This window comes from Ctenocephalides felis, unplaced genomic scaffold (assembly GCF_003426905.1).
Source record: "Ctenocephalides felis isolate EL2017-DRISC unplaced genomic scaffold, ASM342690v1 CF-g0.4_SCAFFOLD_00845, whole genome shotgun sequence".
In the NCBI taxonomy this organism is placed as follows: domain Eukaryota; kingdom Metazoa; phylum Arthropoda; class Insecta; order Siphonaptera; family Pulicidae; genus Ctenocephalides; species Ctenocephalides felis.
The window spans coordinates 27,557,959-27,584,803 of NW_020536999.1; the positions used below are offsets into that span (position 1 = coordinate 27,557,959).

General features: G+C 29.0%; 1 protein-coding gene across 1 annotated transcript; it reads left to right on the forward strand.

Moving 5' to 3' along the window:
* Window positions 1–15,182: 15,182 nt before the first annotated feature.
* On the forward strand, window positions 15,183–25,854 carry LOC113374008 (probable cation-transporting ATPase 13A3). The gene is made up of 14 exons (XM_026614265.1): window positions 15,183–16,421; window positions 20,127–20,421; window positions 20,707–20,804; window positions 20,882–21,038; window positions 21,106–21,310; window positions 21,380–21,581; window positions 21,659–21,963; window positions 22,054–22,254; window positions 22,345–22,530; window positions 22,598–22,697; window positions 22,814–23,233; window positions 23,321–23,472; window positions 23,545–23,845; window positions 23,957–25,854. Exons 1-14 carry the CDS (start codon window positions 16,304–16,306, stop codon window positions 25,291–25,293), a joined length of 4,077 nt encoding a protein of 1,358 aa, XP_026470050.1. The 5' UTR covers window positions 15,183–16,303; the 3' UTR covers window positions 25,294–25,854.
* Window positions 25,855–26,845: the final 991 nt, after the last annotated feature.

Below are 26,845 nucleotides of genomic sequence, written 5' to 3' on the forward strand. Positions count from 1 at the left end.
TATTTTGTGATTAAATGAGTATTTCATAGATCTATAAAACATAATAATTACATATTAAAAACAATGATATGCGTGTATAGACAAACCGAACTTCATTAAATTTAAATTACATATTGTAAGTCTTTACATAAGAAATCATTATATAAACAGCCTCGATACGTTTTTTTTATATTTATTATAACAATAAGTAATATTTATTATCATAAACTGCAATTCTAGTATCATTATATGATAAAAAATCTTTGTTTATGAATAAGTAAGTAAATTAAATTTGTATTGTTATGATATATGCTCTAATTGCAATTACTTTGAACAAACTACCGAAAATATCACCATGTTATTATTTGTTGTTTTAATTTAAATTATTGTGCTTCAGAGAAATGGATACAGGCGTCATAATAACTGGAATTTACTGAACCCGTGCAACATTTTAGGAAATGTTAGAGAAAATTAACTATTTAAATTAACTATATGGCATTGTGCCTCGAGGCAAATTGCTCAAGGAACCGTACCGAAAACTAAATTTAAAAAATAATCTTATTTTTTTTAAACATTGAAAAAATTGGATTTTTAAGAATTTTGTATTTTTTGTATTTTGAATCGCGCTCTATACCTGAGTTAGAGTCGAAATATCAACGCGCAGCGTCCATATTAATGTACACAAAATTTATAATTATTATTATTATGTTCATAAAATATCTGATAAAATGATGTGCATATATCTAATGATCATTTTTGATCACCATACGGATCACCATTATTTTTTACTTTTTTTATTGGATCTCCGGAAACGCTGGACCTATCTTCCCAAACATTTCACAAATTGTTGATTTTGTCAATACAAGTAAAATGCTTGTTGAATTATTGAAATCGGATGCTCCGTTCTCCAAAACTGAAATACCATTTTTGTTTTTTTTGTCCCGTATCCTCGAAACGGCTAGACCTGCCTTTGCCAAAAACTAATCAGCACGTCTCCTTATCAATAGAAATCGAATGTTTTTTGAATTATTCAAATCGGTTGAATCGTGTTCGCAAAATCGCCGACTAAAAATTGTATCCGCACATACATACATACAAACGCACACACATACATACAAACACACACACAAACATTCATTTTTTCTAAGGTATGCCAAAATGTTCAAAAGCTTTTATAAAGGTATATATTAAAATGTTCAAATTAAATTTTTTTGCTATTACTATAACTTACTCTGCGAGAAGTTAACAATAATAATATATATAATAAATTCAATGTTTGTAATAATATTGAATAAATAATTGTTGATAGATTGAATAATTAATTTATGATAGTAGATATTCGTTTTTATGTCATATTTTACTAAAATATTTTTAATAAAATATGATTTGAAAAGAAAATTGAAATTAATTAAAAAATGTTGTGGAAGTTTCTGGTGTCTTTTCCCGGAGGCGTCCGGACTTTCATCTTCGCCGGAAAGCCCAGTCTCTGTTGCCGTTGCCTATTGCCGACATCGCCGGCACACATTGATATACATATAACATAATTTGTTCTAGTTTAATAAACAGGTCTTATTAGTCTGTTAGTAAATTTTAATTATCCCCCGATATAAATATTTTTCCTTAATCTAAAATAAATATCAGGTTTCTAAACGTGTATGCAATATTAACCATACTCCATACTGCACGCTCTTTGACGTGCTTGGCATTTGTGAAAGTGCATATTATTATTGTGACATTTAGTTTGAACAGAATTCTTACAAAATTCTATTTTTTTAGTGTTGTATGCAATAGTAATATATCTGCTGAAGCAAATAATTTAATCTGAACCACATTGCTGAATTGAAGTTTGAAAAGTTCTATTCGAGTCGATCATTAGTTATAAAAAATTGAATATGAATGAATAAGAAAAAAATCTCATTTTAAATTATGTCCTGACCTGAGGTGGCAAAATATATTCGGACGTGGGCAACTATTCCCGGGTTCGACGGTTCGAATCCCGCTTCCGTCAGTGCATATAAATATGTTCACTATTCGATTTATCTAATAAAATAATCACAAAAAATAGAATGGTTGACCAATAGGTTGCCTTCTATTGAAATACAAGTAGTTCTGATCGCTCATAAAATAATAATAATAATATAAAAAAATCTATATGAAAACTGACTAGAGTTATCTAGTGTAATTTAAAAACGCAAGTAAAATTTGATTAAAATTTATCAATCGTAATAGATAACCTAATCAATTCGTTATCTTGAATAATATAAAATCTGTAATAATTTCTACTGATAAATTAATATCAAAAATCAAATTTGATTAAAATTCATTACCATGATGCTATGACGTATTAAATCATGTAAATAATAAGATATCTTGAATAATTTAGATTTAGTATTATCAGAAGAAGAAACTTTTAACAATTAAGTCTGTTATTGCAGATGTTGCACAAACATATCATTATATTTGTATCGGTTCATTATCTCCTTACAATGATCAAAATAAATATTGATATATGGATATATATATATATATATATATATATGTGTGTGTGTGTGTGTGTATGTGTGTGTGTATTGAGGTAATGTACTAATTGCTAAAAAAGTAAACAAATGACGCGTATACCACGAATCGTGCCTGTATTATGTTTTTCCAATTTAGTAAATCCCGTATCAAGTCATGTTTTGAGAAAGACAAAAAAAACCTTTTTATTATTATTAGTAACTTGTGGTGTATCGTGCCTTTAGCCAAATTGCTGGAACCAATTTGCCTTAAGGCAAAAATTTTCATTTTCGATTTTTGGCTCATTTCTATAATCTACGGAAAATTAAAAATGGATTGCAAGTACATATTTATTAGACAAGTTTAAAACACACCAACTATAGTTCAAATACATTTTTAAATGTTAAAATACCACTAATTGTAGGAACGATGGAAAATATATCTATTCAATATAAATTGATGTGCTATACCTCTTGTACATAATTATAATCCTGCATGCGTAGCTAAAGTTTTACACAGGACCATTAATTCGCATTTGTACAATAATCATAATTAATTTAGACAACAGTAAAGTAATATTTACAATAGTTGTTTACAACGCTATACACAATTTACAATAGAATTAAGCATCAGCACAGTCATTGTCGTAATTGATTGCAAATTGTTACTAAAAGAAATAAACAGTTTAAACCGTGTTATTACCATTAAAACTATTAATATATATTAGATAACGTATGACACAAGGCATAAAAGGTAATACATCATGCAAATGGTATTTAGTAATGCTAAAATTAATAATGGAAGCTTTTATGAGATATAATATGTGAATTATAATCGTTTTCAAATCTTCACAAACAAAATTTTTATGTAAAGTTTATGAGTTTTAGATAATTCTACAAAATGTGAAACGACAATTCTGTACGCATTAATAGTGCCTATAATTGAATTTGCTCGAAAAAGCTTTATATCGGTTCTCGTGTAACTTTCATTATTAATTTGCAAAACTTGAAATATATTTTTAAATTTTCACTTACTTTTACTCATTGTTATTTTAACCATCCGGAGAGGGTTTTGTAAAAACAAAAAGTGAAAAATGCTAATGAAACGAATTTGTGGCAAAAAATTAACATCTTTATAGAAATATTAGCCTTATGCATATTTATTATAAATATGCATGTTTTCATTAAATTGTGAATTCTGTACTGATACATAAAAAATCGCGGAATTCTAATAAGATTCTCATTAAAATTTTATGAGAAAAGTCATTGGTAAAATTGTTTGAATACAAACGATAGTGTTCATCGAGGAATTTCAAAAGTTTTTAACTTCCCGTAGGGTAAGTTATAGTAATCGCAAAAAAACGAGAATAATTTTTTTTATATATCTTTATGTTTCAAAGGTTTCGGAACATTTTGACATACCTTGGAAAAAATGCATGTTTGTGTGCGAATACAAATTTTCATCGACGATTTCGGGAACACCGATCAACCGATTTGAATAACTCAAAAAACATTCGATTTGTATTAATAAGGAGACGTGCTGATTATAGGTTTTAGCTAAGGCAGTTCAAGCAGTTCCAAAGACAGAAAAACGGTAACTCAGTTTTTAAAAGAACGAAGCGTCCGTTTTTAATAACTCAAGATAAATAACTGATTAAATTTTTGGAAAGGCAGGTCTAGCGGTTTCAAAGATCTAGTGAAAAAAGTAAAAAAAAGGAACCAGATATTTTATGGAGATTTTAATAACATGCATCAATTTTGTTTACATTTCTAATAGTTCCGTAACATTGTTTATCCGTTGGAAGGCGACGCGGCGCTTACGCGCTTCAATAATTCGTCTCTATGCAGCTAAAGCAGTGCGATTGCTTTGAAAATAAGTTCAAAATTTCCGAAATATTTCAAAATAAAAAAAAATTCCAATCCTTTTTTCCAAAAAAGTAAATTTTCTTTTAAAAATTAAAAATTTCTCAAAAATTTAATTATTTTCAGCCTAAAAAATTTTTTGAAAAATTTAATTTTTGGTACGGGAGGTTCTAGCAATTTACCTGAAGGCACGATACACCACAAGTTACTAAAATTAATAAAAAAAGGTTTTTCTTCACGTTTCAGAGGTTTATGAACATTTTGGCATACCTCATAAAAAATGGATGTGTGTGTGTATGTGTGGAGACATACATATTTTTGGTACAAGTTGTGATTAGTTTTCGGCAAAGGCAGGTCCAGCCGTTTTGGAGATACAGAGCAAAATATGCAAAAAATTGCAGTTTTTGAGAGAACTAGGCATCCGATTGAAATTATTTAAAAAACTTTCTGCTTAACAAAACGATTGCTTTTAGAGGATGTTTTCTTTTTAAAAAAAATTTTAATTAAAAAAAAAAAATTGTGGATATCGAAATTTTTTTCAGATTTCAATTCTAATTCTAACTAAAGTTCTAAACATCACTTATATACTATTGAAAACATTTTATATTTCTCGAATATTTTACTAAGGTACGGGAAGTTCCAGCAATTTGTCTTAAGGTGCGATGCCGAACGCCACTAGTTAATTCTTTTCTGTGAAATTATTCAGAATAGGTACAATTCAGTTTTCCTCTCTTCTTATAATCCTTGCTACATTTTTTTTTTTTAATTTTTCTTAGATGGTATCGAGAAACAGGCACTAATTTTGCAAATTGGTAATAAAAAAATGTAGTATAAATCTATGTAATTGTTCTCTTCTTGATGATTCATATATATTAATAAGCACTTGATAATTATTTCTGATACTATTACATATTTAATATATGTGCATAAACTAAACGTTTTGTGAATAAATTATATAAATGCATTTGAATAGCATAATCTCAACATTTTCATTGTTGGAATTACCACGTAACTAAATGATAATTATAATAGCCATTTTTGTGAAAAAAATAGCATATAAACATTTATTCGTATTTGTAAAAGTACATTCTTTGTGTTGAACGTGATTGCTATCTTCAATTTTTATTGCAATCATAATTGTAACAAATTTTGTTGTAGCATTCCTAATGTTTGTTTAGCATGAAATTATTTTATTAGTTGACGTAGTTTAAAATTTATTTTAAGCAATTATAAAAGTCATTTTGAAATAATGAAAAAAAATATTTATTAACAAAATGGAAATATTTCACCTTTGTACATGTTGTACATGATGTGCAACAATTTTGCATCAAAAATTTACATAATCTAAAAACAGAACAAAAATATTTGCAAGATGATATGCTATGTTAAATATTATACTTAAGTATGAATTATGACCTATACTTTTTGACAAAAAGTTTTGCCGGATAAAACCATATACTTCATACCTCTCTTATAAATAAATTACCTTATCAAATCAAGTCTTTTTAAGAATCTTTATAATGATCGTTATTTTATCATTAGCGATAAAATTATGTTACGTAAATATAATTCTCTAATAAGTCAGTGTAGATGATTGTATAGTAATCATATCTAGAGAATACATCAGAGTACTTTAATCCTTGAGTACAAAAACCATGTTGAATATATAAGCCGAAGGCAATTCAAAGATTTGATACATGAAACATGACTTATTCTTTTTAATCTTGAATAAGTTTTTTTATATATCGTTTTAATTACATTCTTATATTTTTATTTTAGATGTGCTTTTATATTTTTTATGTTATTCTCATGTAGATTTTTTTTACAATTAATAAACGTGCAGAATTTTAATAATTTGTTATGTAACATCTAAGAGAATGCGCGTGATTGATCTACGTACGTACGATTTACTTGTCAAGAAGATTTCGAAAAAAATAGGTCAAGGACTCTTAGTTCGGTTATTGATTTTAAATTTCTAGCATATATTTTTAAAATAGGTAGTAAGACTAATATTTAAGGATAATAAGGATAATATAAATATTATTTATTATCTACTTCAAAATTATAAACAAAAGATATAATGAAGACAAAGATGATGATTCTCACTTATATGTGGGTTGCCTTCTAATTAGAAAATTAACCATTTCCATTCCAAATATTACCATTCCCACTTATAAGTGAGATAATTTATAAATATATAGATCAAAATATGTTTTTAGGTTAAAATATATTCTCATCCTTTCTGGGCATTGCTGCAAGGATAACCATTAGGTTGCCTTCTAAATAAAAACTTATTACAAAAATAAAAGCCTTCTAATTAGAGAGGATAATTGGGTTGCCTTCCAATTAGAAATTTTACCATTTCCATTCCAAATATTACCATTCTCACTTATAAGTGAGATAATTTGTAAATTTTAGATCAAAATATGTTTTTAAGTTAAAATATATTTTCATCCCTTCTGGGCATTGCTGCAAGGACAATCATAAGGTTGCCTTCTAAATAAAAACTTATCACAAAAATAAAAGCCTTCTAATTAGAAAATTTACCATTTTCATTCCAAATATTACCAATCTCACTTATAAGTGAGATAATTTACAAATAAATAGATCAAAATACGTTTTTAAGTTAAAATATATTCTCATCCCTTCTGGGCATTGATGCAAGGACAACTATTAGGTTGCCTTCTAAATAAAAACTTATCACAAAAAGAAAGGATAATTGGGTTGAGTTTTAATTAGAAAACTATCACAAATAGGAAGAATCATTGAGTTGCTTTTTAATTATAAAATTATCACAATTAGAAGGCACCACCGTTGTCTAAATTCTAAGTTTTGATTTTTTTTAACAAATAGGAAGATCAACAATTAAGTTGTCTTCTAATTTAAAAATATCCACAAATAGAAAGAGCATTATGTTAAATATATGATATACTAATTTAAAAAAAATGATTTAATTTAGATAATTGGCTCTATGTAGCATAGCTCTTTTAGTAGTTAACATTTTAAAAGAATACACCCATTAATACTCTGTTACTAACAAAAATTTAACTTTAACCCTTTTCAACCGCGAATTCCGAGATTTATATGAATTTCGCCACCGGAGCGGCGACAACCGAGTCGAAAGGGTTTAGTATATATGTTCGAAACTTTTTATATAGAAACTTATTTTTACTCTTCCTTGTTTTTATTTAAAGTAAGAGTAATACATTATAATTTATTTATAATATTTTCTTCATTATATTTGCTAGAAGTACACGATGGACACTTATACCTAATATGGCGAAATAAAAAATGTAATTTTGTAAAAATTTATCCTATTTGATGTAATGTAATGATGTCATCTGTAAAGTTAAATTAACTCAGAATTTCTTGCGCAAAAGTGTGAAATGATGATGTGATTTCAAAATATGAAAACAAAAATTGGTTTGTGCAATAATAATAATATCTATGCATAAACCATAGTACATCCAGTATATTGATCTATTGATATTTAAAACAACAAAACCGTGTGAATAGCTTTTATTTTTATTTTTTATCAAATAAAATAATTTTGACGTCATGTCTTCACACTTTGCATATTTAGCAGTTCGCAGAACAAAGCCTGATGGAATGAAACGAGTGCTTTTTAAATTTTGCAAATAGTCGAAATATTCCATTGTAAAAGATGGTGATGGTAAATGCTTAAAATGCCTATATTTTATGTTAAATATTGAAATTTTTGAGTTATATTGCAAAATAAAAAATAGTAGGTATACGTTATCATTTTGAATTTGAAAAATAATTTTCTAATTTATGAAAGAATTATTTTTTGTTAAAATCTTTATATAAAGAAATACTTATTTATTACCAAATTTATTTCATTCTGGCTCGAAGATATTAATTTCAATTTGCGAATCAATTGGTTCAACGCATTATGAAGTTAGGTCGTAAATTTATATATAATTATATATACATATATATTTGTGTGTGAGTAAAAGAATTTGCTATATTTTTACAAGTATATATAATTATATTTGCATAAGTTACATTATTTTTTGTTTAAAAAATATTACAACTGGATCATCATATAATGATGTATGACCCATTATCAGAGAGCAATTACCCACACTTATCATACAATAAAGTTACGAGAACATGTTATCTTCAAGCATTTACCATTTATTTAATTATTTAACACATTTACGTCAACTTTTTATCAATTTGAGACCTGATTTATTTACTTAACAAAAACATATGGAATTTAACACAATAGGCTATTTGAAATAATTCATGCCTAATTATTTCTCATTGTAGAGAAAAAAAAATATTTAGTTGTATAATTAGTTAGCCACATTTAGAACTATAATTGAATCACGAGGGAGTTGAATGAAATAACTTACGTCATTACATATTATAGAGAAAATCAAATGTTGAACAAATATATTTATTGATACTTCAAATTGAACACAAAATTTAATTTATTAGTAATATATATATTTGTCAAAATCCATGTCCATTTGAAAAGTTATATTTAATGTTCTCGACTTTTCTTTTAAATTATTCGCTTGTAAAATTTCCTCCAAGAATTAAGTATAGTTTTATGTTAATGTAGAGTAATGTGAGATCATTTCTGTTTCATGGTTTTTAAAATGTTTGTCTTATTCATTTGAATGTACGTCTGACAGACTATATTGTATGCTGATTAAAACGATGATTCATATTTTATTTTATTGCTATATCGCTGTTAAATATATTTGTGATGCTTCTCAAAATTTCCTAACAGGATACATAATTTAACTCCTATATTTTCATACCAAAATCGATTTTAAATAAACATTATGAAAAAAACTTACTATTCCTAAAAAGTAAAAAAATATTCTAAAATTTAACTTTGCAACTGAAATGAAGAATTAACCCGACAAACGAATATAATCATGAATAGAATTTGATATAATTGTATAGAAAATAATATTGCTTACAATTCTCTTTCCGTGAGGAAAATTTATATGGTTTTATTTCTATGGCGTCCATTTATTTACGTAATAAAGCAAATGCTATAAAACGTTCAATTACTATATTTTATTTGAAAACAAAACTGAAATAAAAATTTTATGGCATTAGGTGTGTTGACGTCAGAATCGATTTTGGACAGTACCGTTTCACAAGAAGGCGGTCATTTATCTATCTACATTAAACGTTGAATTAATTTTTCATAAAATAAAAAGAAAAGTAGTGGTGTATGGCATCGCAATTATTTCGTCAACACAATCAGAAAGTTTTTTGAATCATTCAAATCGGATGCTTATTTCTCTCAAAAACTGCCATTTTTTGTACATTTAGCTCCGTATCTTCTAAATGGCTTTTTTAGGTCATTCAAATCGGTTGCTCCGTACTCTCAAAAACTCGATTTCTATTTTCTGCACTGTTTGTTTTTCATCTCCGTAATGGCTGGACCTGCCTTTGCCAAAAACTAATCAACACATATCCCTATCAATAGGAATCGAATGTTTTTTGAACCATTCAAATCGGTTGATCCGTGCGCCCAAAACAACACACATCCATTTTTTCTGAGGCATGCCAAAATGTTCAGAAACCTTCAAATCGCGAAGAAATGCAAAAATTTTCATTTTCTATTTTCGTTCCATTACTATAACTTTTCCTACGGGAAGTTAATAAATTAAAGAACTACGCAAAATAAAAGAGAACATCAGGATAGAATAATTTTGTTTCTTATTATTAGACCTAAAATATTAGGGCTTTTTTATGTCTTTTGTTATGAGTTTGATTTATAAATTCATCTCCAACTTATTTAGGATGTTAACTATTTAGGATTAGCTTATTTAGAATTTTTACTCATTTCACTAATTAGCATATACAGAAACCAATATATTTGAGTTAAGAATAATAACAGATCAGGGTAATACGAATCGCATATAATCATGAAACTATTTTAATATTCATTTATTTTTCATTTCTTTATAAATTACGTTCTCGTGCATTATGCTGTAGTAAGTTTGAGAACCTTAGTTTCAGATTTCATTATGAATTAAATGGAACTTTGCTTCCATAGTACAAACCCGTATCAAAATTTGAATCATATTAGCCTCGTCATTATTTTATGATACCCAGATATCATATGATATTTGTCGCCTTAAGATAAAAACTTCGATTTGTATTTCAATCGGAATAGAATCAGGCAAATATATACCATGTTTAAAGTTTGAATATAAAATGAACAAAAAATTTATATATGTATATATATACATACATAAGTTTCCGCCAGCCCGAACATTATTCAAGAAAATTTTGCGAATGATAGTCTTAAAATAAATCAGAGCGTAGTAGAGACACGCCAGCCAAAAATTTTCCTCTAAATATATGAGGACGTGCATTTTTGTACTATGCAGGCATAAATGCAATTTAGAACAATTTCGCAAAAACATAAATTAGTTATTATAAAAACTTCAAATACATAAGGAAATACTTATTAAATGTTATATATTTAATCTTCATACCAAATAGAATGATTAACAAAAATTGATTTTCGTCAGATTTACCCAAAATAGAAAAAACTCTTAATAAACTGGAAAACCCCGAAAAAAATGTATTTTCAATTGAATTTTCATTATAATATGAAAATAATAATACATCCTCTTTATTCTCTTTATGAATACTCCACTTTAATCACAGCGATGTAACTGTATTATGAAATACTAAACTTTCCGAATATGTTATTACTTATATAAATATTTACTTTTAATTCTCTTTGTTTAAATGAGTGCCAATGTCAAGGACTTACTCCATTCGATATGATATTAAAAGCTTCGGGTTGGAGCTTAAATCGAGATTTTTATTATGGCTACTTTCGCACTTGAATTGAGAAAAGTTCAGCATATTTTGAATGTATAGAATAAAATCTATAAATATTTATTTTTACATATAATACGTGCATTTTATTTGTTTTTCAAAAATTTCGTTGTTAAATTGAAAATCAGATTTTCAGCTACAACTTCTTAAGTTCGTGCTTTAAATTGTTGAATACTAGGTTTTAAGCGTTTTTTTAAATAGTTCATAAATATTGAAATATTTTTATTTCGTTTGCATCATTGTAACATCTTTTATGTATCAATAGTTTACTATTTATAAATAGACTATCATTGTGAATAAATTATGGAAGACTCTCATAAAATGCTCGAAAATATACCACAATATAGGAAAACTTATTGCGGCAGACGTAGTCGTACGAATGCGGACTTTTCACGCTTGATTTGTAAACAGATGTAGAAAAGTAATTCGAAGTAAATTTTCAAAGATTAAAAAAATAGTTTTTTCTTAACTTCCCGTATGGTAAATTATAGCAATCATACAAAAATCTAAAATGATTTTTTTTGCATGTTTTCACGTTTCAGAGGTTTCTGAACATTTTGAAAAAAATGGATGTGTGCGTGTTTTGTGTGGATACAATTTTTCGTCTACGGTGTCGGGCGCATTGATCAACCGATTTGAAATATTCAAAAAAATTTGATTCCTACTGATGGGGAGATATAAGTTCATGACAAAGACAGATGTTTACACCACTAGTTCAGTTTAAATTTGCAATTAATTAAGCACTTTAATTAATTAATTAATCAAGAATGTGGCCCCACTATAGAACGGATATCAATACATCATATGAATTACATAGCGTTATAGAGAGGCTGAATTAAAATTGACTTCTTAAGGGGGTAGTTCGTTTTTTTTACAAAAAATGCAAGATATTCGTTTTTGTTTTTCTCGAAATGTATTTATCATAGAGACATGCGGTTTTTTTAAACAAAAATTGCAAAATCATAGAATATTACGAAATTTTCTTTTTTTTCGCTGCCATTTTTTAACCAGGGGGCGACAAAGTCGGCCTTGCAAAATCGATTTCTTTTGCGGTGCCACAGATAAATCCGTTGTGCATCGCCTGAAACAAAAAAAAAGAAACTTCGTTGAAGAAGTTTGAATCTAGTCTCCCTACCAAAATGAAAGAAAAAATCAAGAAGGAAAAAATGGCAGCTATTTACAAAAAAGTGTCAAAAAAGGCCTTTTTTTTTGGGCGAGAAGCTTCGCAAAATTTTTTGCCAATATTATCAAGTTGTTTGAGGTAGGAGGACTAGGTATTGCAGTGAAGAACAAATTAAAAAAAAATGCAAGTCAATCCGACTTGTAGTTTTTTTTTAATTTGTGGCACCGCATTGAAAAAAGTCAATTTGAGAAAAACGTATTTAAAGTTTTTAAATAATGTACTAAATACACCATTTAATTTAATGTACAATACATATGTGTTTATCAAAGATGTTCAAGATCTTTGTTTAAATGAGTGCCAATGTCAAGGACTTACTCCATTCGATATGATATTAAAAGCTTCGGGTTGGAGCTTTAATCTAGTATCTATTATGGCTACTTTCGCTATAATAGATACTTTTGAATTGAGAAAAGTTCAGCATATTTTGAATGTATAGAATAAAATGTATAAATATATATTTTTCATATAATACGTGCATGTTATTTGTTTTTCAAAAATTTCGTTGTTAAATTGAAAATCCGATTTTCAGCTGCAACTTCTTAAGTCCGTGCTTTAAATTGTTGAATACTAGGTTTTAAGCGTTTTTTTAATAGTTCATAAATATTGAAATATTTTTATTTTGTTTGCATTATTGTAACATCTTTTATGTATCAATAGTTTACTATTTATAAATAGACTATCATTGTGAATAAATTATGGAGACTAACCCTCATAAAATACTCGAAAATATACCACAATATAAGAAAACTTATTGCGGCATGTGTAGTCGTACGATTGCGGACTTTTCACACTGTTATTTGAAAGCAGATGTAGAAAAAGTAATTCAAAGTAAAGATATAAAAAAATAGTTTTTTCTTAACTTCGCGTATGGTAAATTATAGCAATCATCCAAAAATCTAAAATGATTTTTTTGTATATGTTTTCACATTACAGAGGTTTCTGAACATTATGGAAAAAATGATGTGTGTGTTTTGTGTGGATACAATTTTTCGTCTACGATTTCGGGCGCAGGGATCAAGCGATTTGAAATATTCAAATAAATTTGATTCCTACTGATGGGGAGATATAAGTTCATGACAAAGACAGATGTTATACACCACTAGTTCAGTTTAAATTTGCAATTAATTAAGCACTTTAATTAATTAATTAATCAAGAATGTGGCCCCACTATAGAACGGATATCAATACATCATATGAATTACATAGCGTTATAGAGAGGCTGAATTAAAATTGACTTCTTAAGGGGGTAGTTCGTTTTTTTTACAAAAAATGCAAGATATTCGTTTTTGTTTTTCTCGAAATGTATTTATCATAGAGACATGCGGTTTTTTAAAACAAAAATTGCAAAATCATAGAATATTACGAAATTTTCTTTTTTTTCGCTGCCATTTTTTAACCAGGGGGCGACAAAGTCGGCCTTGCAAAATCGATTTCTTTTGCGGTGCCACAGATAAATCCGTTGTGCATCGCCTGAAACAAAAAAAAAGAAACTTCGTTGAAGAAGTTTGAATCTAGTCTCCCTACCAAAATGAAAGAAAAAAATCAAGAAGGAAAAAAATGGCAGCTATTTACAAAAAAGTGTGAAAAAAGGCCTTTTTTTGGGCGAGAAGCTTCGCAAAATTTTTTGCCCAATATTATCAAGTTGTTTGAGGTAGGAGGACTAGGTATTGCAGTGAAGAACAAATTAAAAAAAAATGCAAGTCAATCCGACTTGTAGTTTTTTTTTAATTTGTGGCACCGCATTGAAAAAAGTCAATTTGAGAAAAACGTATTTAAAGTTTTTAATATAATGTACTAAATACACCATTTAATTTAATGTACTAAATACACCATGGTGTTCAAAGATGCTGATACATTAAAAAGGTCATGTGCATGAGGTATTATAATGAAAAAGAGGCAGCTGGCATACAATAGCTCGCGGAACGATAAAAAAACGCTTTCAGAGGATCATACATATAGAGATATATATATCTATAACTTCGTCAAAAAAATAGATATTGAGATGATTTGTTTTTGAAAATAATTCTAAGGTTTTTAGCTTTCATAATATCAAAAAATCTCAAAATCGAAAAAAAACGAACAACCCCTTAAGTTATAATAATTACAAAAACATATTTTATGAAAATTTTAGATTTTTAGGCAACAATTGCCAAGAAATTGATTGAAATTATATACAAATTGAATTATCTATGATTGAAATTGTCTACTTTTTTGGATTTTCATGTTTTTGTTAAATCATACTCCTAAAAAACAATATCAGATGCCCCGGGTGGATCAGGATAACAGGATCTAATACGTGGAAGTGTAAAAGACGGTTTTCCGCAACAGTTTCCTCAGAATGGACGTGGGAGTTAGTAATTGTAATAGACAGTGGCGGATCCAGCTTTGGCTCCAGGGGGGGTCACATAATTAAATTATAGTTCTCAATGAGTATGTTAGATTTTAGGAGTCTTTGACTCCGCCGTTTGTCTGTAATAAGTTACATATTGAAGTTATAAAATTTGGCAACAAAGTACATAAATAAAATCATTATGAAGTAATTTTATTGCTGAATTAGTGTTCTATTTAAGTCTTAAGACAAGCTCAGGGGGGGGATCATGACCCCCGTGACCCACCCCCTGAATCCGCCACTGGTAATAGAGTAATAGGAAGAGAGCGACCCGTAGAGCAATATTTCCCATATGCCGCCGTTCCTGTGTGCGTCTCGGATCGGCGCCTGCGCTCAAGCCGGCCGCCGCGCCGTGAATGCCGTGATCATGCAGCCGTCTCGCTCCCGCGAATGGGATATCATATGTAGTACGGGCGCACGTTGCAATATGGCTGTCACGGTCAATTCGCTTCTCTCAGCAGTTCTGTCATAACTTCCAAACTGGCAATTGTTCATACGCTTTATTGTGTATTGTTGAATTTTCTTATAACTCAAAACAGTTTCCGCTGCTGGTGCATTGTCGTAAATTCTTTGTAAATATTAAACAGAAATGTTCGTTGTTTGAACTCATAGGAGGTGGGCCTACAAGTTGTTGCATTACATCATTTGTGCTTCGTCTACCGTAAAAGACAGTGTATTGTGTTTCTCCTCACGGCTCGTTTTGGCCTAATCATGTGTATTTTTACAGAACATATCACGTTGCCTGCTCTTGTTAGAAGTCCCATTAATAAGCTGATTAATAAAAGTTTAATCTGATCATTGAACTCTGGTGCAATTTTTTATGAGTAGACTCTCACGATTTCGTTTGAGCAAATTTCATACCTAGTGGAGTGTGTCAGTGGATATTTTGTCGAATACTTAGAATCGACATTAATGAATCACGGTCTGTCTTAGAAAACGGATCGGTCTTGTGAATCAAACCTTGCACGCGTTATGTTTTCTGAGAAATCTCTGGGCTGTCTTAAGGAGTATCAAGGTTTAGAGGCCTGTCGTCGAGTAGACCGATTCGGACACATTGGAATTGTGGCAGAGAATCAAAAACAATTAAACAATACTTCTTCGGTTAGTGCTATGCCTTCCTGCAGACTGCAGACCCCGGTACCACAAGTCGGATGGAGGGTTAAGCCCGATCCGGGGGACTGACATTTATTGGGGTCCGTCTGACGCTGCTTGAAAGCGATCCTGATGTTTGATGATCAATGTCTTTGACAGCCGCTCTGCGCATTTTATTACTTGAGAACAATTATTGTGTTGAGTGCTACAAGGATTTTTGCGCCTCTGAACTGTGTTTTTACTAGGTAGCATTTCCTTAAGCCTATAGTCAGTGTTAGAAAAGTTATACCAATAAACTCATTTCATTGCAAATGTCTGGATAGATAGATTTTAAATTGTATTATATTGAATGTTAATCATACTACAATCTCTAGAGTAATAGAGAGCTTTTAAACGTGAAGTGTTAAATCATATTTGTCTCTTTGTTTGTAACGATATTCTAATCACTGCCTAATCATGCCTACTTCACCGTCACGGTTGAGTCAATACAGAAATTTGGCTGGTGGTCGAAATAGCTTGAGACATATGGTGGATGAACAAGCGAATATAGAGCAAGCAACAGAGTTACTTAGAGGTGAATAATATTAATCCATTACGGTATCTTAAAATTTTATTTGAAAAATATGTAACAGTTTATCAATATATATTACCCCACAATATATATATATATATATATAATATATATATATATATATATATATATATATATATACATATATATAGAATTTTATGATATGAGTGGAACGAATATTAATTGTTTAATATGAACAAAACAACACTCAGATTTGTTTAACATAACTTTATTTTATGATTACAAACGTTTCGAGACCAAGGTGTGCCTCATCATCAGTGTAATTTCAATAACAGTTACTTATTACTAAACATTCTTTAATATTTTATTTAAAACTATATTTTGACTTTTTAATATAAAACATCAACTATTCCTTGCATTGGCAAGTGACAATACTATACATATATATATATATATATATATATATATATATATATATATATAATATATAATTTAATCTTAAATTTCCACACGTTTTGACGAACAATTTAATGTCATGATCATATTGAAATTGAAACAAAATATATGTATATACAGCACAAATGTTAGCACTAACATTACTAACTTGTCAATAAACATGATTTTTTTCCATTTGTGTAAATAGGTAAAACAATGAAAATTGTTCAACAAAAATGTAAATAGAATTAAGATATTATTGCAAATTATCTTGTAATAGCTACATTGTCCGAGATGCATGTTCATATGGTCGCATAAGTTATTGTATTAATTTTAGTGCTAACTTTTGTGCTGTATACACATTCTTTGATGTGAGATACCAATTTCAATATCTACTGATGATGGCATTAAATTGTATGTCGAAATGTTTGGGAGTTAAAAATTAATTTATACATATTTGGTTTATTCTTTGATGTATCACCCTAAAAGAATTCATATATCTCAACATCATGTTAACTACTTTGTGATATATATATATATATATATATATATATATATATATATATTTGTATAAATTAATGTATAATTTTATTTCTATGTTGAAGTAGTACCGATGAATATAATAATTATTACATCTATGGTGAAAATGCTCTATCTTTAGCAACTAATCCAATTTAATGAGTAATTCAGGTTATTAAACTACTACTTTACTATAAATACTTAAATAACTATGCTATAAATATGTTAGTGGTATTTATATGAATCTTTACAATTGCCAAAATTGTAGCCCATTTATCTTAATTCTTAGAATACTACTTGTAATACGTGTGCATGACTGAAACCTTTTAATGAATGTGATACTATTTAAACAAAAATCAGAAGAAGATTTATACTGATTTATTAAAGCACATGCACATTTGATATATTATTATATTTTATCTCTGGAATATGTAAATCTATATCCTTTGCTATATATAGAAAAAACACACATTCAAAATAAATTGTTTAGCGAATGAATTTTTATGCAAATGTTATAATGGACAAAAAGATTAATTCGAAGGAGCTGAGTTTACAGTAATTTTATACATAATAGCATACAAAGTTAGATAGTACTGAAAGTAAATTTAAAAATGTATTCAATTTTAACTTCTCTATTTTAATTGTTAAGGATTAATCATAGTTATCGAGAAATCTTTTTTAAAACGTATTATAATTTCGAAAATGTATAAATTGTTTTCTCTGGTAATTTTATAAGTTATTATCAGGTGCATATGAAGATAATAATTTGTCAGTATAATATTGATAAAGATAACTACACTAATTAAATCGAATCGGCGGCAAGAATTATGGTTAATGAGATGTAATAATACGCGATAAGAATTTTGTTTTTAAATAACTTAAATTCCATTTAAGATGTTCTACATAGTAGAAAAGGCTCTGAAATGTTTTTTATTTGCAATCACTGGAATCTATTAACGCATATTGTTTAAATGTTTTATAGAAGTCTTATAGTTGCATTCTTTAAAAAAATTCTTTTACACTGGCATATGTTTAATGTATGGCATATGTGTTTTAAGGGGGTTGTTCGTTTTTTTTTTATTTTTTTCAATTTTGAGATTTTTCAATATTATGAAAGCTAAAAACCTTAGAATTATTTAAAAAAAAAAATCATCTCAATATCTATTTTTTGACGAAGTTATAATTATATATATCTCTATATGTATGATCTTCAGAAACCGTTTCTTTTTCATCTTTTTAACAGCTATTATATGCCAGCTGCTCTCTTTTTCATCATAATACCTCATGCGCGTGACCTTTTTAATGTGTCAGCATTCTTTAAACACCATGGTTAAATCAAATGATGGTGTATTTAGTACATTATATTGAAAACTTTAAATACATTTTCTCAAATTGACTTTTTTCATGGCGGTGCCACAAATTTAAAAAAAAAACTACAAATCAGATCGACTTGCATTTTTTTTAATTTGTTCACCACTGCAATACCTAGTCCCCCTACCTCAAACGATTTTATAACATTACGCAAAAAAATTTTGCGAAGCTTCTCGTCCCAAAAAAGGCCCTTTTTAACACTTTTTTTCTTCCATTTTGGTAGAGGGACTGGATGCAACCTACTTCTTCAACGTAGTTTCTTTTTTTTTGTTTCAGGCGATGCGCAACAGATTTATCTGTGGCACCGCAAAAGAGATCGATTTTGCAATACCCACTTTGGTGCCCCCTGGTTAAAAAATGACGGCGAAAAAAAATAATAAAAAAATTCTTAATATTCCATGATCTTGTAATTTTTGTTTAAAAAAAAACCGCATGTCTCTATGATAAATACATTTCGATAAGATCAAAAACAAATACCTTGTATTTTTTCTAACAAAAAACGAACAACCCCCTTAAGAATACTGACCACAAATATTTTATGAACTTTTTGCTTTTAGTTCTTTTATTCAAAATAAATAATATTTTCCACATTCCTTTTTTTGTAAGTAGATGATTGGATTAGTTTTTAAGTTTGCTTTAAGTTGTTACTAAGTACAATAGTAACATAACTGATACTAAAGTAAATGTGTAAGTAAATTTTATATTATATATTTTTGATACATTTTAAACTTCCTGTAGGGCGAGTTATAGTAATCGCAAAAAAATCGAAAACGAAATATTTAAGATTTATATATCTTTAGAAAAAATGAATGTGTGTGTGGTGTGCGTGTACGGATACAAATTTTCGTCGACGATTTCGGGAACACCGATCAACCGATTTGAATAATTAAAAAAACATTCAATTCGTATTGATATGAAGACGTGCTGATTTTTGGCTAAGGTAGTTCTAGCAGTTCCAAAGATACGGGGAAAAAGTGCCATAAACGGTAACTCAGTTTTTAAGAGAACGAAGCGACCGATTTTAATAATTAAAAAACATTTTACTTGTATTGACAAGATGAACAACTGATTAAATTTTTAGGAAAGCAGGTCCAGTTATGGACTCTCAATAAAAAGTAGTTAAAAAATGTAAGTTGGCGGTCAAAAATGTTTATTGGACATATGTACATAAAATTATCAGATATTTTATAGAGATTTTAATAATGTGTACACATTTTGTGTAACTTTTTTTGGGTTTCGCACCGAGATTTTTAATTACGGTACGGGAAGTTCTAGCAATTTCTCTTAAGGCACGATGCCGTACACCTCACTAGTTCATAAATAGAACAGTTAATTGTTATTACACAATTCATGCGGATATTTCGCGTAAATTCAATTTTCATTATATAATATAAATGAAGTCATTGTTCTCTTTTTCCTTAGACCCTGCAGTGGTGAGCACCAGGGGCGTGCTAAATCGCGGCGAGGAAGATGAATTGTCTATCGAAGGTTACCGCAGATCTATAGTGCGCACGGCGCTGTGCTGGACAGCCATCGTGCTCACGGCTGGTGTGTTGCGTCTCCTGATGCACTGGTCTAAGCATTGGTATCTTTTCGCGACGCATGCACCCTGCTCTCTTGCCGAAGCATCGAAAGTTTTAATTATTGAGCGATATAATGATAAACATACCATCTACTATGTTAAATCAGTCGAGACTGTACGATGCGAGGATTTTGTGTGAGTTTTTCAATTTTCATATAAATAACTTATTCATTTCGCGTTAAGAAAATTGATTAACAATGGATAGATCCAAATGAAAGGATATGTGATTATTTTTACTCAGCATTAAATTTTGCTTCATTTAAATCATAAATTAACCTGTATGATATAATTTAGTTATATAAAAGAAATGTTATGGACATACCGGTACGTTCAATTATCATTTATTAGTTGCTCAACAAAATATGTAAAAGTTTATTGCATGACTTTTTCAACTTTCAATTAACTTTATCATTATTACAGGGAAGATTATAAACAAAAAATGTTCTCTCAAAATGGTCCAATACGCGATGTCGATAATTTAGAATTTTCAGTGCATACATCGAATGGTGTATTTCGAGGTTTGTATAAATAACATTGGAAACAATAAATAAATAGCATTCGTTATTTTAAAACATGTAATATTTAATAAATTCAGATACATCGATAATTAGAAGATTTTATTGCAAAAAATTATGTTACATTTGGGATAGAGAAACAGCTCAGTTCAAAAAATTAATGGGTTTGGACAAAGATGTTCCTACAACATTACTGCACCAACAGAGAGGTTTGAGTGCTCATCAACAATATTCTAGGTATTTACATGTTAAAGCATATAAGTATTTTCAACTTATATACTTTTCTATTTATTTTTATTTTTAGGCGTTTAGTGTATGGTTCTAATGAAATAGTAATTCCAGTGAGCAGTGTAATAACATTATTGTGTCTGGAAGTTTTAAACCCTTTCTACGTATTCCAAGTTTTTTCATTTTGTTTGTGGTTTGCTGATAACTATATTTATTATGCTATGGCTATTTTAATCATGTCTATTTTTGGGATTTCTATGTCAATTATTCAAACGAGACAGGTAAAGCAAAATTCTACTTCTAATCTCTGTGTATAATGTAACAAAAGTTTATATACATATACTTTTTAGAACCAAAGGGCCTTGCGCAGTACAGTGCATAGCAGTGATACTGTTACGGTTTTAAGAGGTGGTACTGAACAGTCCGAAGTGATTGGGACTGAATTCCTTGTTCCTGGTGATGTTTTGGAAATCCCATCTCATGGTTGTATTATGCATTGTGATGCAGTGTTATTGACTGGCAATTGCATATTGAACGAATCTATGCTCACTGGTAAGACAAATGGAATATGTAGAAATTCATTACTTATGATTGATAAATATTTATAATATAATATTATGTATTAATAGGAGAAAGTGTACCTGTGACTAAAACACCTTTGCCTCCAAAACACAATGTCAACTATGATACTAAAGAGCATGCTAGGCACACATTGTTTTGTGGAACCAGAGTTATTCAAACAAGGTATTTTGGAAATGAGAAAGTTTTGGCTGTTGTAATTTCTACAGGTACAATAACAGCGAAAGGAGGCTTGGTTAGGTCTATAATGTACCCACCACCAGTAGACTATAAGTTTGAAAGAGACTCTTATAGATTTATAGCCATGTTGGCTGGAATTGCTGGATTAGGATTCATATACACTGTCATTACTAAAGTAAGTTATCCTTGAAATGTCAGTTTTGTGAAATGATCAATCAATTTTTTTAAATGTATAAAAAAATCATCTAAAACATTTTTTCATTAGGTAATGAGAGGTGTATCTGTACATGATATTGCTATAGAATCTTTGGATTTAATAACCATAGTAGTTCCACCAGCTTTACCAGCAGCTATGACTGTAGGCAGGATGTATGCTCAAAGAAGGTTGCAAAATAATGGAATTTATTGCATTTCTCCTAGAACTATCAATGTATCTGGAAGTATTGATTGTGTTTGTTTTGATAAGGTTAGATTTAAATTTTTACACAATGATGTTTTGTAATTAATTGTAATGCATAAATCAAATCTGACTACCTATTATCCATTATTTTGATAGACTGGGACATTGACTGAAGATGGTTTAGACATGTGGGGTGTGGTACCTACATTTAACAAATATTTTCAATTGCCATTTAAAAATATCGAACAGCATCCTCAGAATGATTTATTATTTGGAATGGTCTCTTGTCATTCAATCACTATGATTGATGGACAAATGTCTGGTGACCCGCTTGATTTAAAGGTATTATTAGTAATTAAATTCATAATTATTTGACACAAATATTATAATTGTTTTTTTTTATTTTTAGATGTTTGAGTCAACAAAATGGATATTGCAAGAGCATAATGTAGCTGATGATACTAAATTTGATATGTTGTTTCCTACTGTGGTCCGTCCTCCCATGACAGGTGAAATTTAATAATAATATTATGAAAGAATGTTTAAATTATTCCTAAATAGTTATCACTAATCTTTTATAGTAACATGCATCATCATATATTTTATTTAATATTTTAACTTGTAGAAAATGTTGTTTTGGATGAAATACCCCTAGAAATTGGCATAGTTCGTGAATTTCCGTTCTCCAGTTCTCTACAAAGAATGTCTGTTGTGACTCGTACTCTGAGTGATAATCATTTTAAGGTGTATTGCAAGGGTTCTCCAGAGATGCTATCTACACTATGTAAACCTTCTACCATTCCAGATGATTTTTCAATAGTTTTAGAAAAATACACACAAGAAGGCTATAGAGTAATTGCATTAGCTTACAAAAATTTAGAAAAGAAAGTTTCTTATTTGAAGATCCAAAAAATGTCTAGAGATGTTGCAGAAAGTGAATTGACCTTTTTAGGTTTAATAATTTTAGAAAATAGACTTAAAGCTGACACGACAAAAGTGATAGAGAACTTAATAGATGCTGATGTGAAGATTATTATGGTGACAGGTATATTAGTGTTCTTATTTTTAAAACTTTGAACTTCAAGCAAAAGATTGAATAAGCATATAGCAAATATATTTATTTATTGTGCAGGAGATAATATCTTGACAGCTATCAGTGTTGGTAAAGATTGTGGTATAATTGGTCCATCTCAAGGAGTTATAACAGTTAATGCTACTAATGAACATACAAGAATTCCACAATTATACTACACATTAGCTCCAGGATCAAGAAGTCAAACGGATGTAAGTTCGATATAATGTTTATATCTAAAATATATTTTGATATATTAAAAAAAAATGTTTTTTTTTTTATAGGGAAATGAAGAATCATCATTAATGACAAAATCAGATAGTGTCATCAGTATGGATACAGTAGAATCCTGTACCCAAACCAGGGATGTTGAGGCAGGACTTGTAAATCCCCAGTCTTATCAGAATGAAATATCAACAAATAATTATAGATTTGCCATTACTGGAAAAATATGGTCAATTGTCAGAGAGCATTATCCAGATATATTACCAATGCTAATAACCCGAGGAGCAATTTTTGCAAGAATGTCGCCTGATCAGAAGCAGCAGCTGGTTCTGGAGCTTCAAAAACTTGGATACTATGTTGGTGAGTTATATAATAATCTGTATGATAATTATATTTGCTTAAAACATTTTTTCTTTTGTTATTCAAAACATATTATTTTATTAATTGATATACTATTTTGCTAACTTTCAGCCATGTGCGGAGATGGTGCTAATGATTGCGGAGCCTTGAAAGCGGCTCACACTGGAATTTCTCTGTCAGAGGCGGAAAGTTCAGTAGCATCACCATTCACATCTAAAAATCCAACCATTGGATGTGTGCCCCGCGTCATAAAAGAGGGTCGTTGTGCTCTTGTTACTAGTTTTGGCATCTTTAAATACATGGCCGCTTACTCTTTGACTCAATTTGTCTCCGTTATGATTCTATATTCCATTGATTCAAATTTGACAGATATAGAATTTTTGTATATTGATCTATTCATGATATCTGTATTTGCATTCTTTTTTGGGAAAACAGAGGCGTACTCAGGACCACTAGTAAAGCAAAAACCGTTGAATTCATTGATGTCTTTGAGTCCTATACTATCTTTGATATTGCAAATGCTGTTGGTGATTGGTTTTCAAATGACGGCATTTTTCCACATAATAAATGAGCCATGGTATGTGCCGTTTAATGGAGCAGAGAAACCAGATAAGAATTCTGTTGGATGTAATGAAAATTATGCCATATTTTCTATATCCAGCTTTCAATATATTATTTTGGCAATAGTGTTCTCTAAAGGAGCTCCTTATAGAAAATCAATTTTTTCTAATTATGGATTCATGATATCTTGCATATTTATGACAGGTTTTACAATATATCTTACATTAATTCCTTACGAAGCAATCGCAAACTTTATGAATTTGGTTGTACCGGACAGTTTTCGTTTTCGGTTATACATTGTCACTTATGGCCTACTGCATTTTCTTATTGCGGTTTTCATAGAAGTATTTATTGTGGAATATTTAGTATTTAATAAACTAAGACCAAGATGGCATAATATACATAAATCTCGTCGAAAATTTTTAGCTATTGAAGATCACTTGCGCAGGGATACGAGATGGCCGCCGCTGTGCGAACATTTCGTGGAACAATCGAATAATACTTCTGTCCAAAATTCGCCTAGTTATTCCAGTATTAGTGTTGAAAAAAAAGTGCAGGTTCCTTTGGATACTAATAATGTCCTAAATAACTTTTTTGTGAAAGAAAGTAATGTTCACGAAACTGTAGATGATAATTTAAATATTACTCCATCCGCAGGGCTCGAAATGTTGGTTAAACCCATTTATAATGGATTTACAAATAGTGATACAAATAATAGTGATATATCTATCATTATGCAAGCCAGTTGTTTGGATGGAAAACACACAAATATTTTTGAAAACAAAAATGACAATTTGATCAAAAATAAACATTATAAAATCACAAATGGAATGGACAATGTAATTAAGCGTTATGGTTATGAAATGTCGCATCTACCAACTAGCTGAGTTTTGTTTCAACAAATGATTTTGAAAATTTTGATAATGTTTTAGTAGTAACTATTAAATAATGCATATATTGTTTATTTATTCTCTATGGTGAAATGATTCAGCTTTGATAAATCAATCCAAAAATTAGATAGATATAACTAATAATTTGGTGAAATCTTTAATGGAAGAGCATAAAGAAATCAGAAGTTTACAAAAACTCAAGGCTGATGTGCTCTTGTAGATTTTTATGAAAAGGCAGCGTTTGTTTTATTCTTAGATTTGTTGGTGGTTTTGCTTTCAATCTTAATATTTTAATGTTAACTAAATTGCAGTTAATTTGAAGCACTTAATAAAACGCCAATATCCTTTGAACATTGGTAGTTTTTAGACTGGTTTCAATTATAATTTTAATCATTATGTATGTATGTTAGTTAAAATAGGTCAAATAATAGTAACTAATAGTGGTATACATTCATATTCCTGGGGAGCTAATGAGTGATAAAACTCTTTGACCAAATTTCGAATTTTGTGCACATAATTTGTTGATACAATAAATATTGATTTTGGCATGTTTACTCTTAAAACAAAATGTGATATGTTTCTTTAATTTCATGGATATATATATACCAAAAATTGGTTAAATGTGATATAAATGGATTAAGTTATCGAAACAATTAAAATCATATCTTATGTTGCGTTCTTTATATTTATTGTACTGACAAAAATGTACACAACGCATGAAGTAATTCTTAGTATCTATAAATAGGAATTCAATCAAAATTATTTTTAAAGAATTTCTTAATTTACTAAGACTGTTGTTAAAACTTGTATTAGAGATCTAAAATTTTATCTTTAGTAAAAGAAAAATCAATTTTGAGAAACTGTGACTTTGCTTGTAAAGACTATTCTATTCTTCAACAAGATTTTTTTGCCCGTAACGCTCTGTAGTAATTTGAAAAATGAGGTTTTTGTATTTCAGAGAAAGCATTAAAATTTTGATTGGTATATGATGGTTGCAAGTTGAAAAAGTGCATTTAAAATTCCACTTAGGAATAAAAATCACATTAAATTACTTTAAAGCATGTTTTAATGAATATATTGTGTTCACTAATACTAATTTCTTCTTATGTAAATAGGGTTACTTACAGATTTTGAATTATTTTATAAACAATTTTTGTGTTAATTTTGCATTTGCATTTAAACATTGATTTTTCTATTGATCCTAAATTTGTTACATTCAACAATTCTATTTATGTAGATAGCAACCCTCAGATTTCAAGACGGTTTTAATATAAAAACTAAAGTGAGAAAATTACACCAATCAAGAAATTTTATTACATCCTAATGTTTCAATAAGAATGTTATATTTTATTTTAAAATACTGCGTTATATTTGTAATTAAGTAATTTATATGTTCTACCTCACATTTATTTTGGGTCTGAAAGAAACTTGACTACTTATAGGTATTTGAGTATTAATTATTGCTTTAATTAACCCATTTAGGGAGTTCATGAAACTTATCCGAGGACTTCAAATTAAATTTGATCTGTGAATTATCTTTATAATTAAT

Excerpts from the sequence above, each read along its gene's own strand:
- LOC113374008 (XM_026614265.1), top strand. The coding sequence starts at position 16,304 with ATGCCTACTTCACCGTCACGGTTGAGTCAATACAGAAATTTGGCTGGT. Across the intron at positions 16,422-20,126 it reads AGCAACAGAGTTACTTAGAG|ACCCTGCAGTGGTGAGCACC; the intron begins GTGAATAATATT and ends CTTTTTCCTTAG. Across the intron at positions 21,964-22,053 it reads TATACACTGTCATTACTAAA|GTAATGAGAGGTGTATCTGT; the intron begins GTAAGTTATCCT and ends TTTTTTCATTAG.